The 14,310-nt window shown below is 34.9% G+C and overlaps 1 protein-coding gene across 1 annotated transcript; it reads left to right on the top strand.

Moving 5' to 3' along the window:
• The first annotated feature begins 640 nt into the window (after positions 1–640).
• Positions 641–12,727, top strand: LOC110788445 (rhamnogalacturonate lyase B-like). Its single transcript, XM_056835625.1, has 16 exons — positions 641–1,515; positions 2,673–2,835; positions 3,742–3,863; positions 3,973–4,032; positions 4,695–4,817; positions 4,931–5,047; positions 5,592–5,733; positions 6,700–6,870; positions 7,362–7,517; positions 8,126–8,232; positions 9,122–9,212; positions 9,797–9,938; positions 10,583–10,739; positions 11,301–11,417; positions 11,516–11,639; positions 12,239–12,727. Exons 1-16 carry the CDS (start codon positions 884–886, stop codon positions 12,482–12,484), a joined length of 2,670 nt encoding a protein of 889 aa, XP_056691603.1. The 5' UTR covers positions 641–883; the 3' UTR covers positions 12,485–12,727.
• Positions 12,728–14,310: the final 1,583 nt, after the last annotated feature.

The raw sequence follows: 14,310 nt of genomic DNA, 5'->3' as shown, positions 1-14,310 counted from the left end.
TATGATTCCATTTTCTATCTACTTATCTAGGCAAGATTAATATAATACAAATGTTATTTGTTGGATTATTCTTGCGTGGACCTGAATCCTTTATCCACAATAATATAGGGATCTTTATTGTTCATATAGTGTTTATAATAAATTAAACACCAAATTTCTTAGGTATAATAATCATTTTTTGAATTATAGTAATCTCGTGTTTTTAAAAGTGAATTGTGACTTAAAATCGCATTATTCAAGCATATGTACCAATGATGTCAATTTGATATTTTTTTCATAATAATTCTAATAAAAGTATCAAAATAAATTAGGAATAAGTTGTTTACTTAATTTTTTAGTCATGGTTCACAATAAATTTAGTGTGAAACAGTTCCATTTGAGAAATGATTGATCGGTAACAGATCAGGTATGATCAGTATGTGTCTAATCGGATAATGGATTGTGCTAGGTCATGGTTTGCCAACAAGTTATGGTTGAAATCACAATAGTTTCCTATTTTGGAGGCCTAATGAAAGGATAGAGATCAATCTCAACCTTCAATTTAGCTTATATCATTTGGTTAGAACAAGAAAAAATTTAACACTAAATTTAGGCAAAACACCCTATTAACACTATAAAATACACTAGACAAGCAACAAACTTCCGTTGGTTTGAACAAGAAAAAAATTAACACTAAATTTAGGCAAAACACCCTTTTAACACCATAAACTACACTTAGACAAGCAACAAACTTCACTTTAGTGCTTTATTTTCCTTTCCTTTTTTTCAATTTCATTCATTTCCTCCTCCAACAAAACCAAGGAAGGAAAGAACACGACGGAGGGAGAGTGACTAACATATAATAGATCAGTAGATCACGAACACTCTCCCGCGGTGGGTCCCAATGGACTCAACCTCCCAAGAACTCCCGAGACCACCGGTTCACGGCAAGTACGATTTTCGTTCAAACCGTCCTAGACAACGAAAGAGCGAAATAATAAAATATTCCATCATTGCCATTATCATTATCATCATACTTTCCTTAGGTGTCACCTTTGCAGTTTTATTTGTGTCGTTCAAAAAGGCTAAAGTGCCGAATTTCCAAGTGAAAAGCGTCAGAGTCTCAAGATTTAGCGTCGCTAATGTTTTGACGGATCAGCAGAAAGTGTTATCTGCCGACGTGGATTTTTTCCTTGATTCAGATAATAAAAACCGTTTGGTTGGTGTTTATTTTGGGAATATGGTAATGGAAACGGGTTGGGCGGGTGTTGAGACGACGTTCGGGGAAACCAACGTCCGTGATTACGTCCAAAAGTCGAAGGGTGTAACGACGTTGAAGGTGAGTACACGAAGCGAGGTTGAAGTTAAAATGGACGTTAAACAAGAGGATATGAAGCTTAATTTGTCCATTAATGGAGATCTTAAGTTCTTTTCTGGTCCATTTAAGACCAAACGGTTACCTTTCATCGTCTCATGCAATAATATATCCGGTGTATCTGTTCATGCTGCCTGTGGTTTTAAATTATTTACCAATGGGTAAGTATTTTTTTCAAATGTTTGTGGTTGTATGTTGTTAAAACCTTTAATTACCCATTTTCCGTGAAATGTCACGTGAGCTGTACCTAAAGATGGTTGTGGGACGGGTTTCGGGTCGGGCTCACGGACTGTGGGCCTGAACAGGCTGACAAGCCCACTCTGCATCGTGTCGGGTCAGGGTGGGCTAAATAGTTCAAAATATGGTCCAAGTCCACGGGCCATTGTGTCGGGTCAGGGTGGGATGAATAGTTTAAAATATGGTCCAAGTCCACGGGTCATCGTGTCGGGCCGTCATGCCTAAGCCTGAATTTAGCGTGTTTTGTCGTGTTGTGTCTTGTCGTGTTGTGTCTTGTCGTATTTTTTCCAAAAAAATACGGCCCAAGGTCCACGACTTCATGTCGGACCGTGCTTTTTGCATATCCGTATTGGGCTTTTACGTCTCGGGTCAGGCCTCGAGTCGGCCCATCCCACAGTCGTCTTTAGCTGCACCTATTAACGGTCAAACCTGGAATATTTTTTAGTTAACTTCATAATCCAGCCAACGGTTGTATTGACGACATAAAGATAGTTTATTACAACAATTTTTTAAAAAGGCAGCACAAAAACCAATTATAAGGTATTTTTTGACAAATTTTTCTTAAAGATATACTACCTTCATTTCAGAATGATTTTTGCACTTTCCATTTTTTATTTGTTTTATAATGGCTTTTACATTATGATTTTTATTGTTTTGTGACATGAAATGTTACTATCTTACCGTTTTACACCTTTTACCTCATAACATTTACAATTTTCCATTCATTTTCTCTTTTTTATTTTCCCCTTACTCTGACCCGCCTTTTCACACCTTACATATTTACTTTATTCATATTTTATTATATTCAAATTCAACCACCTTTTTACACACCCATCCTATTTTATTTTAATGTTTGTGCAACTAGTAACTGTAAAATTCATTATAAAACGGAGTTAATACGTAAAACTTTCATGTTGAAATAGATAAAGAATGGAGAAAGTAATAAAATGAAGTTGTTTGTATTCAAAGATGATCCCTCAACTAAATTATTGAAATGCAAGGAGGCCAAGGACAATGCTTGTAATTCTTAAATCCAATGTTTTTCTTACATATTTTGTCAATTTCCAATTTGGCATGACAGTAAAACTCCAGATGGGAAGCCTAAGGCACAAACACCGTCACAAACACCGTCACAAACACCAGAACCAAGGCCAATTGACGGCGGCCCAACTGCAGACGAGTCTCCACCATCGCCTCCGGTGGAATCGTTTCCACCGGTTAAACTAACCATCCAAGACAAGTTTGTAAGTTAGTCATATTTTAGTTCAATGCTACATCCAAAATGTTGTTACATGAGTTTCCTATTCTATTGTTAATGAGAAGTGATTAATTGTAGTTACTAATCTTAGGACTTTGCTCTTTTGAGCTGAGTTTAGCTGAACTGAATTGTTAAATATGGGTCTGGATCGCCCCGCCACCAAGAGAGAGAGTCCACTTAACAAGACCGTATAAGGTTCCACCTTAAAACCATATGACAATAAGGGGAGTAACCCCTTGGCTTTATCAAGTGATTAACTTTCTTCTCTTTTATCAATGTGGAACTCTCACACTTGTTGTTTCATGGGTCAGATCTTAGCATGAACTAAATTGAACTAAACGTTACTAAGTTAAACTGAACTAAGTTTCCCCGAAATTCAACCAAAAAGAACATGACCTTACTACACTTCAGTCTGACCCGTCACGCATGCCCGAAAGAAATATGGCTTTCTATCTGGCCCGATATAACCCAAAAGGCACGGCATAAAAGCTCAACCCGACTTAAATGACTTGAATCTAGTAGAATGTGTTTTAGGGGGGAAAAATTAAAAAGTGATGGAGAGTTGTACTCCCTTCATGGCTCCGTCCCTCAATACTCGACCCGTTTTAATTTTTTGCACTATTTACATAATTCACGTTAACCCTATTTTATTTCTAGTATATGAAAACAAATGTTAGTATATAATATATTGTTGGCTTCATCTTAATATATATTTTCAAAATATTAATATTTTTATAAGTTTTTATAATATGTAGTTAAAGAAATTGGTGGTCAAAGTTGTGCATTGGCAAACGTGTCCGGTTAAAACAGGTCGAGTATTAAGGGTCAAAGGAAGTACCAAATATCTAGTATCGAATCTCGTGTTCAAATGATCGTTGTGTGTTTCTTGCAGGTTATTATGGACAATGGAATTTTACAAACCACAATAGCCAAACCTGCTGGATTTGTTACTGGCATCAAATACAACGGAATTGATAACATTCTTGATACATTAAATCCTGAAGATGATAGAGGGTACTTTTTTTTTTCTTTTTTAATCTTTTTTAATCAAAATATGAGTTAGATATAATAATAATTAAGTATAATATTTTGAGAAATTTTCTATTTTCTTTCTTTTATTTAGGTATTGGGACGTTGTTTGGGCCCCACCTGGTACACCAGGAACCAGAGGGAACTTTCAGAGGTACTTTATTGAATACATCGATTACATTTAGATCAGTTAATTAATTAGAATGAGTTCAGACCGCTAAACACGCAGTTGAACAGAACGCACTATGGTTTCTATATATGCACTATGTTCTTACATTTTCAAACAAATTGTCTTTAGAATTAGTGGGCCCCAGAACAGGCTATTTGTTGGGCCACATGCCACCTTCCTCTCACATTAGTATGTATTGTTCGTTTTGGGCTAATCTGCACGGATTTGTTTTGGGACACCTTGTCAACAGACCTCATACTAAAACACGTGGCATCTGACTTTCTTATCTTGAACCTTGGGCTCTGATACCAGTTGTTTGACCCGTAACATCCAATTTATTGGGTCACGTGGCATTTTCTTCTCACATTAGTATTATATGGTCTTGTTTGGGGCTAAACTGCATGGATTTATTTTCGGGCACCTTCTCTCATTCTAATGGAATTAGGTGAGCAACTTATAAGGAATGCAACTCTTCTTTATTCTTTTCATGCGAGACTTGGGTCGCCATCCTAACAAAATTATGTATGGAATATTGGTTAATTTTGATCAATATTTTCGTGTTTAGCTATTTTCACACAAATTAAGGGTTTTGTTAAGTTCTTTTAGTATAGTATCCAAGTAATTAATTTATCGATTTGAATCAACAGGATAGTTGGTACAGAATTTCGAGTAATTATCGATAGAGAAGATCAAATAGAATTGTCGTTTAAGGTAGCATATGATCCTGCTACGGGTGGTAAAACGGTTGCTCCAATGGAAGTAGATCAAAGGTATGAAATTAATTTTCAGTGTGTGTAACACACATGCACTTTCTTCGTTCCATAATGATGTTTCCAGTTTTTATTTTTCACGTTTGTCAATTCTAAATATACGAATGATTTAGGTATGTGATGCTCCGCGGAGTATCAGGGATTTACGCTTACGGTATCTTTGAGAGGGAAGCTTGGCCTGCTTTCGGTATGCCTAATGCTAGGCTTGCTTTCAAACTTCAAAGAAACCAGTACGTATCATTATTTTTACAATCTTACAATGATTTTTACTTGTACGTAATTCTAGATATTAAGAGTCAAAGTCATGTATTGAAAAGCGTAAAGTAAAAAAGATGCAATATTTAAGGAACACATGAATTATTATATCTCGAATTATGATTTTTACTTATAATGATTTTTACTTAGGCTTTGTTTCGTTCGACTTATTTTGACTTATTTCAGACAAAATAAGTTCAGTTAATATAAATTCAACAAAAATAAGTTTATTTCAGACATTTTCACACACAAATAAGTTTATTTCAGACAAAATAAGTTTTTTCCAAATAAAATAAGTTCAGTTAATTTCAGATAAATTCAGATAATATAAGTTCAGTCAAAATAAGTCAATAGAACAGAGTCTTGCACAATCTTATAATGATGCAATGTTTACATGATTTAGTATGAAGTGTTATTTATAGTCTGATATTTATAAATCTGATGCATTGTTGTTGATTTAGTATAATAAATGCAACATTTTTTGAATGATTTTGAAAAATAGAATTATTATTTGACTAGGTTTAAGTACATGGCGATAGCAGATAATAGGCAAAGAGAAATGCCTGTACCCGAGGATCGTATCAAGTCTAGAGTTGAAGAACTTATTTATCCAGAGGCTGTAATAATGACGAATCCTATCGAGCCACAATTTAAAGGAGAGGTACGGTAGGTAACATTTGACATTAAGGATGCGTTATATTCACCTGATTTTCACTTATTTTTTCTGAATTTATCTTATCTGGACTTATTCTTCCTGAAATAAGTGGAAATAAGGTGAATAAAACAGGGCCTAAATATCGTCCAATTAGCCATACTGTTAAATAAAAGAAGTCAACCTGGCCTTTGCCATTTTGGTACATGAAAATGTAACCAGTAGCATTTATTTGGCTAGTATTTACAAATGGGGAGACTATGTTTAATAGAAAAGATCAAATGGGGCAAAAATGTCAAAAACAGGTCATCGGGTCGGGTCTGGGTTTGGTTATTCCAGGTCATTGGGTCGGGTCAGCTTACTTTATCACTCGGGTTCAGCTTGGGTTGGTTTCCAATCGGGTCATGTCTGATTTTTTTCCATTTTGGGTATAAGTCGGGTTCGGGTCGAATCATATTCAGGACAGGTTTAATTTCGGGTTCGGGTCTTATATAGTCGGGTTTGAATAGGCTTTGTAGCAGTTAATCTCAGGTTCAGGTCATGATCCGGTCGGGTGTCCGGTCATGATCAGTTCGGGTGTCGGGTTCGGGTCATACAGTACTAGGTCAAAGCCGATTATCAGTTTTATCGAGTCGGGTACAAATCAGGTTACAGGTTTCCTGTTTTAACAATATTTCGGGGTTCGGTCAGTTACGGATACGGTCGGTTCAGGTCGAGTTTTCATATCGGGTCAATTTTTGACAGTTCTAGGGCGAATACTACGCACTAGACGTCTAGCCCTAATTTCCCCCTTCTTTTCTCAAATGTACAATTGTATTATCACTTTACAAACTAAATTTTACCATCATCCTAATTGTGTAATTTAAAAATCCTTTACTAAATCCGATTGGAATATATTTTATATTTACAGTTTAACCGGTTGTACTTAAAAAGTTGTCGGTGCTAAGAGTGGTTTAACCTTGCCATTTGTGGCAGGTGGATGACAAGTACCAGTATTCAGAGGAAAGCCAAGACATTCGGGTACATGGGTGGATCTGTAAAGACCCGCCCACTGGATTCTGGCAAATCACCCCCAGTTATGAATTCCGTTCGGGTGGGCCCAATAAGCAATTCCTCACCTCTCATGTCGGCCCATCAACCCTTGCTGTAAGCCCACTATCCTGTTTCTTTTTCTCTCTATAATTTTCAATCTTTATAAGCCAATTACTCAATTAGCCTTTTCCATTTCATGAAAACAATTTTTTTTTTGGTCGGAAAATCATTAAAAAAGGTAAAAATAAAAAATTGTCTCATTGTCGATTTAACCAAAACACTCTTATTATCGTTTTTCAATCTTCATTGCTTATTTACATACCTAAACATGCATAAAAATATGATCGGTGGATTTGTTACACTTGTAAATGACGCGTAAAAGTGATACTTTGACCATCTAAGATTATTGTAGATTGTGTCTGGCTACACATTAACACATGGACGTATAATGAACATGCATACAATTGAAAACTGAATCATAACTGATTACTATGTCCTGCTTTAGAAAATGTGACAACTTTTTCTGAACATCCTAAAATGGTTGGGCGAATATTATTTTGTAACATATAAATATGTAATATGAAATGATTTGAACATGTGAGCAGATGTTTGTAAGTGCACACTACTCAGGAGAGGATCTAATCCCAAGATTTGCAGAAGGAGAGCCATGGAACCATATATATGGTCCTATGTTTATGTATATGAACAATATGACCAAGGGACAAGATCTTCCTTTGCTTTGGGATGATGCTAAAGAAAGGGTACAACTTTTTATTTCCACTCTAATTCTACTTATAAATAAAAGTAATGTGCAATAATTAGCTTAAACTTAAGGAAATTTTGTTTTTTACTACCTCAAAAACTGAATCTTGTATTTTAAAGAAATTAAAACTTGTTTTTTACCACCTGAAAATGGAAAAATCGATGAAATCGTTATGTGGGGGTTACAATAACGGTAATATTTCTGATATTTACTCTTCTTCCATAATTTCATGTATTTAACTCTTTTCACTTCCGCTGCTTCCTTCTTTTAATTTCCATGAGTTCACATAGTTTTCCTCTTATCAATTCACAAAATTGACAAATTTAGATGAGGGAGGAGTTAGAAAATAGCAGAGGGAGTGTAAAAAAATTGAGGGAAATTGAATTAATGGCCCCCAAATAACGGTTCGTCTATTTTTTTTTGGTTTTCAGGTGGTGAAAAACAAGTTTTAATTACTTTTTTCTTAGGTAAAATACAAGTTTAAGTTTTAGGTAGTAAAAAACAATTTTTTCGATTCTTATAAGTGGTAAAAGAACCATTTATCCTAATCCTAATCACCCAATTAACACTTTTATGTCTCCATCTTATTTTTGGTGAATGATTAAGATGATGTCTGAAGTAAAGAAATGGCCATACAGTTTCCCAGCTTCAAAAGATTTCGCCAAAGCGAATGAACGAGTTAACGTTACTGGAACATTTTTTGTGCACGACAAGTACGTTTCTCTCTAACACGAGCTCGTAATTTTGTGATTTTGCTAATTTAAATACTCCGTAATAAAATGTGAGAGAAAATATGTGAGGACCACATACTGTAAATGGTGTAGAGCAAACTCAAAGGGACATGTCAAAAAGAAAATTGAGGCAATCTTTTAGAGACGGATGAAGTATATATTTATCTAATCTGGTAGAGATCGACGGAACAATCGATACACTTTATATAGGCATATGGGAGAAGTAATTTTCGCAAACCCACTGCGAGAGCACAGTAAAATGTACTCGTCTCACACAAAGGTGTGACAAACTTAGTTTTTGGCATATGGCAATGAAAAAATCAATTTATATTTTAAGCGCATTTTGTGTGCCACTGGTAGGACAACGAGTTAACTCAAATGTTCTTCTGTTACCAATTTAGTGACGAGAAATGTTAGAGAGTAAAACACGTTTCTTACCATTTTTTTCTCCTCGAGAGAAGAGGCTCCTAATAACCCCTCTTTTCGTTACCTTTTAAAAAAAATATTCCACCGTTATGTTCGTTATCTATAGTTTTTAATGCACGTGATGCATGTTTGTAATTTAAAAGCGAACACACAATACTAATTATTTGGTTAATTACTTTTTATTCATATTTTTTTTCTTCTTATTTTTCTTATTTTGTGATTATACTAAATATTTTTTAAACTGATTTTCTTTTATATTGTACTATAAAGTGTTTTGGTTTTAATTTATTTTACTATTTTTATTTTAATAAAGTGTAAAATAATCAATCACTATTTACGCCGCATTAGACGTTTATATAATAGAGAAATTACAAGTTGTACAACCTTGTTAGTTGTTACATATAGTTGGGCTTCCTCATAAGTTGAACCAAAATGAATGTTTCAGATACAAAAGTAAAGTAAAGGGCCCAGCAAGAAATGCATTTATTGGGCTAGGCCCACCGGGAGAGGCAGGATCTTGGCAAAGGGATAGCAAGGTAATAATACAGTGGGCTTCTACTATTTTGTCTGAACTAAGTCAAAAGTAAGTCGAACCAAACAGAGTCTACTTCTTTCTTTACAACTCTAGGAATGCGTATATCGTTATTCTTTAGTTAAAGATCACAAATAAGACGTGGAACTAAATGCATAGTATATAAGCATGTTTGGCAATTGGTTGTTGGCTGGTGGTTGTGTCACTTGCCTTGTTTGGTTGACTGTTTGTGTTGGCTTTTAATGTTGGTTGTTTGACTGTAGATTTTCTAAACATGTGTTTGGTAAAGTTGGTTGTTGGCGAATGGCAACTGGCTGTTCCATATAAAATTTAATTACCAAAATAAAAAGTCAATCACCAATGTAAAAACACTACTCTTACTACCTTTTGAGTTTTGAAGGAAAAAATCAGCTTTTTAGCCAATGGAAAAGTCATTTACCAAACATGTGTGATTAATTGTTTGACCATATAAAAACCAAAAACCTATAAAATAAATATCCAGTAAAAAATCATTTACCAAACGGGCCTATTATCTGTAACAATTTGCATGGAAAAATGTGGTAAAAAACTTATGTGCTGCTCCAACAGACTTACCAATTCTGGACACGAACAGATGAGCATGGGAATTTCACAATTTCGTTTGTACGAGTTGGAAACTACGATCTTCATGGTTGGGTCGATGGCTTTATTGGAGACTTCAAACACACTACACCTATCGACATAACAATAGGTACATTTTCTTTGATTATCCCCTTCATTGGTGTCCGTTTTCATTTGCAATTACAGTTCTGTTTTCTTCACATTATTCTTATTGCTTATTAGACCTGATCAAAATAATCAGACATATCGGGAAAAATAGACTCAAACCAGACCAAACAGAAAAAATATTCAGACTAGACTAGGAAGAATCAGACCATACCAGATCAGAAAAAGCCAAAAGCACTTACATAAAACATTAACAAATCATATCAGACCAGACCATATCAGGAAGAATCAGATCAGGCTAGAAATTAGAAAAAAATTTGACCAACCCAGGTGAAGAGAACATATCCTAAAATATACAACTCCCTCCGTGTGGAATTTAAAGTCGTATATATAGTATGTTTGTATTTCGGCAAAAGTTGTGATTCAATGTTCTTTTCGTAAGATTAAAAAGAAAAATCTGGTGCGAATAACACATAAAGGGCAACGTAGGTTACAAATTGGGGGTGGGGTAATCGAACCTGATACCTATTGTACATAGACGCCCAGTCTTAACCACTAGGTCAAGACTTCATTGATCATAGGATTAAATTTTTAAATACAAGTTCTTGTGAGAGGGACCGAGGGAGTACGTACATGATATTAACGTTAAATTACTCATTGGAAATTCAGGACAAAATGTAGATGTGGGTGAGATTGTGTTTGAGCCACCAAGGGACGGACCGACCTTATGGGAAATAGGTGTTCCTGATCGTTTGGCCCAAGAATTCTTCATTCCGGATCCTAACCCGAAATACGTCAATAAACTTTACGTTAATCACCCCGACAGGTACGTACTTTTCTTAAACTCTAATTTTGGAGCCAATGGTTACATACAGTGGCGGATCTTAAACTGTTTGATGAGAGGGGGCCAATAGAATATTAAGCAATATAATCCGTAGCAGTATGAAATTTATACGATTATATTCAAAATTTAAGAGGGTGGGACTAAAAATAAACTACAGAATGTTTCACCCGTGGAGCCGGGTCCACCTTGACCAGAATGAAGAACCGCCACGAGTGACATACTACCTCCATTTCAAAATGATCTTTACACTTTCCGTTTTAGTCTGTTTTATAATTTTCTTTACATTTTGCTTTATTCTATTTTTTGACATTAAAAATTTACTACCTTTCTCTTATTTTATTCATTATTTTTCTTATACACACCCGCCTTTTTACATATTTCTCTTACTTTATTTATATTTCATTATATACAACCAACTTTTCTACTTTTGTCTTAATATTTGGACAAATAATACCCGTAAAGATCTTTATGAAACAGAGGTAATATATAGTTCAGTAAAATGTCAACAACTTCATCTAATTGATTTCTTATGATTATGAACAGATTTAGGCAATACGGTTTGTGGGAAAGATATGCTGAATTATATCCGAAGGATGACTTAGTCTATGATGTTAATACAAGTGATTACTCAAAAGATTGGTTCTTTGCTCAAGTCACAAGGTTAATAATAATACTCCCTCTAGTTCTGAATAAATGTTATTTTGAATTAACTTTTTTTTTCATGCAACTTAAAAATAATACTTGTGATCAAACTATAGGCCATTAGACGGAGGGTATAACGGAACCACATGGTCAGTAAAATTCAATTTGGATGACGTGGCACCCGATGCAACCTATAAACTCAGGGTGGCTATAGCCTCTGCCAGCAATTCCGAGATGGAGGTACAAATGCATTCCAAATATTAGCTAATTTAAATGACTTTCGCTTAGATCTGATCAAAAGACGGGCCGGACCGGGTTGGGGGCATAAAAATCTGCTCATTATGTTGGGCCAAACTGGTTCAGGTCGGGCCAATTTTTTGTACCCAAAATCTTTTATTCGGGCCAAAATTGATGATCTTTTCGGGCCATTCGGGCCGGACTAAATCTATAACTAAAATTGTTGTTTTGCGTTGCCCAAGGCCCGCAAAATTTTTAAAACGTTCGGGCCGAAAAATTCTGCCCAAAACCCGACCATCGTTTATCAGCTCTATTTTGCTTTAAGCTATGTTCTATTCACCTTAATTCCACTTATTTCAGGAAAAAATACGCTCATATAAGATAAGTTCATGAAAAATAAGTGTTGGCCAAGTACAATTTATTAAACAAGTTTTAATAAGTTCTATTTTTTTGAGGAAAACAAATAAAAATAAGTTCAGATAAGATAAATACATAATTGAATAAGTGAAAATCAGGTGAATATAACGCATTGCACACTATCCATACTTATGTGGTAGATGACGTGCTAACTTTATGTTTGTGTCGTGATGTATGGTATGTAGATACGGTTCAATAAGCAGAAACCGACCCCTCCGATCTTTACAACGGGGCAATTAGGGAACGATAACTCGATTGCAAGGCATGGTATTCATGGACTTTATTGGCTTTACTCCATAGATGTCAAAGGAATTGAACTCAACAAAGGAAGCAATACACTATTTTTGACTCAAACAAAGGGATCTACCGCTCTCCAAGGGATTATGTATGATTATCTTCGGCTTGAAGGCCCACCCAAAAATACAAACTAACAATTCATGGGGTCTGGATCCTCTGGAGTTGAAGAAAAACTCTACAAAATAGAGTTGAGAAGATCTTGGTCCTTTATTATAATTAGCGGTTGAGATTTATCCCACTGACTCAAAAAATAAAAAATAATAAAGAAACAAATTTACAGAATATTGTGCGTGTAGTTCTCCTAAATTATAGGGGAAGTTCTTTGTTTTTAATGTTTCCCACCAAAATCTTCATCATTAATAAATGTTTCCTACCAATTTTCTTTGTTTACCGGGAAAATAAAATAACTTTGGATACTTTGCACATAATAAAATAATATTGAGTATTATGATAGCAGCTTTACGTTTTTATTTTCCCTAAAAACTGAAGCAACAATCAAAGTTATGGATATACAGGAACTCGAAAACTATAGTGATTAGTACTCAAACCATAACTCAATTTCTTCAACCTTGCAGTAATCTTATCATAATAAACATTCTCCTATCGTCCATCTCTCTTCACTAGACCTGGTTATTGGACAGGGTAGTCCAATGGATATAGGGTTAGGGTCAAGTTAATAGGGCTTTTATTGGGCAGGGCTCTTATTGGACAGGGCCTTTATTGGACAGGGTCATTATAGGGTCAAACTTATACTACAATTATTTTGAAAATAAAAATAGTAATGATACAAAAAAATTACATGCATAGCTTCGTATTTACTTGTACTTGCACATGGCTCTTTTGTTTTTCATTTTTCATTGCTCGTTTATTGACCCGCCCAATAATGACCCGCTATTGACCCGCGACCCGCTTTTAACCCGCCCATTATCGACCCTCTAAAAATGACCCTTTCAATACCCGACCCTCTTTTGACCCGCACCGACCCTGACCCGCCCCGCCCGATAACCAGGCCTACTCTTCACTACATACAATTTTTTTTTCTGTACCTATAAGAAATCGGTGGTTTCAAGCCAAAGAGTTTGAAGCATACTCGGACAAGTAATTTAGCCAAAATTGAACCAATAAAACAGTCAATGGAGTATTTTATACTTTAGAAACTCAAAATTGGAGGCGAAAGAAATCAGCTAATTAATCTCAATCAACAAACTAAGTGCTCATCAATAGATCATTCAAAACACCAACAAAAACAAAAGCTCAAAACAGAGAGAAGATATACCTTCAATCAAGTTCAAAACACCAACAAAAACATTCAATCAATTTCAAAACACCAACATATACATTCAATCAAGTTCAAAACACCAACAAAAAAAAACCCCTATATACACCATAATTTTTCGAAAAATAGAACAACTTAATTGGGAAAAAAAATTGATGAAATTAAATACTTCGTAACTTTCAATCAAGTTCAAAACACCAAACAAAAACAAAAGCCCTCAATCAATTACATAAATAATCAAGGTAATACACCATAATTTTTCGAAAAATAGAACAACTTTTTCAGAAGGTCGACTACAGGAATAGGATTGTACGAAATTGGTTTCCGACGAGTTGACCCGACAAGGATGAAACACTGTGAAAGAGTATTGGAGTTTTATGGAATTAATATGGAGACTTGTATTTGAGAATTAGGCGTGATTCTTGAGAGAGGAAGGATAATGATTTACACGCACAATATTAAATTTGTTTCTTAATTTTTTTTTTTATTTTTTTTTATTTTATTTTTTGAGTCAGTGGGATAAATCTCAACCGCTAAATATAATAAAGGACCAAGATCTTCTCAACTCTATTTTGTAGAGTTTTTCTTCAACTCCAGAGGATCCAGACCCCAATTCATGTGTACTACCTCCGTTTCAGAAAGTTCTTTACGCTTTGGAAAATGTGCCCAAAGTATGAAAACTTT

Source organism: Spinacia oleracea, chromosome 2, assembly GCF_020520425.1.
Source record: "Spinacia oleracea cultivar Varoflay chromosome 2, BTI_SOV_V1, whole genome shotgun sequence".
In the NCBI taxonomy this organism is placed as follows: Eukaryota; Viridiplantae; Streptophyta; class Magnoliopsida; order Caryophyllales; family Amaranthaceae; genus Spinacia; species Spinacia oleracea.
Note: the sequence above shows the minus strand (reverse complement) of the source record. Positions and strands in the feature narration are given on the sequence as shown.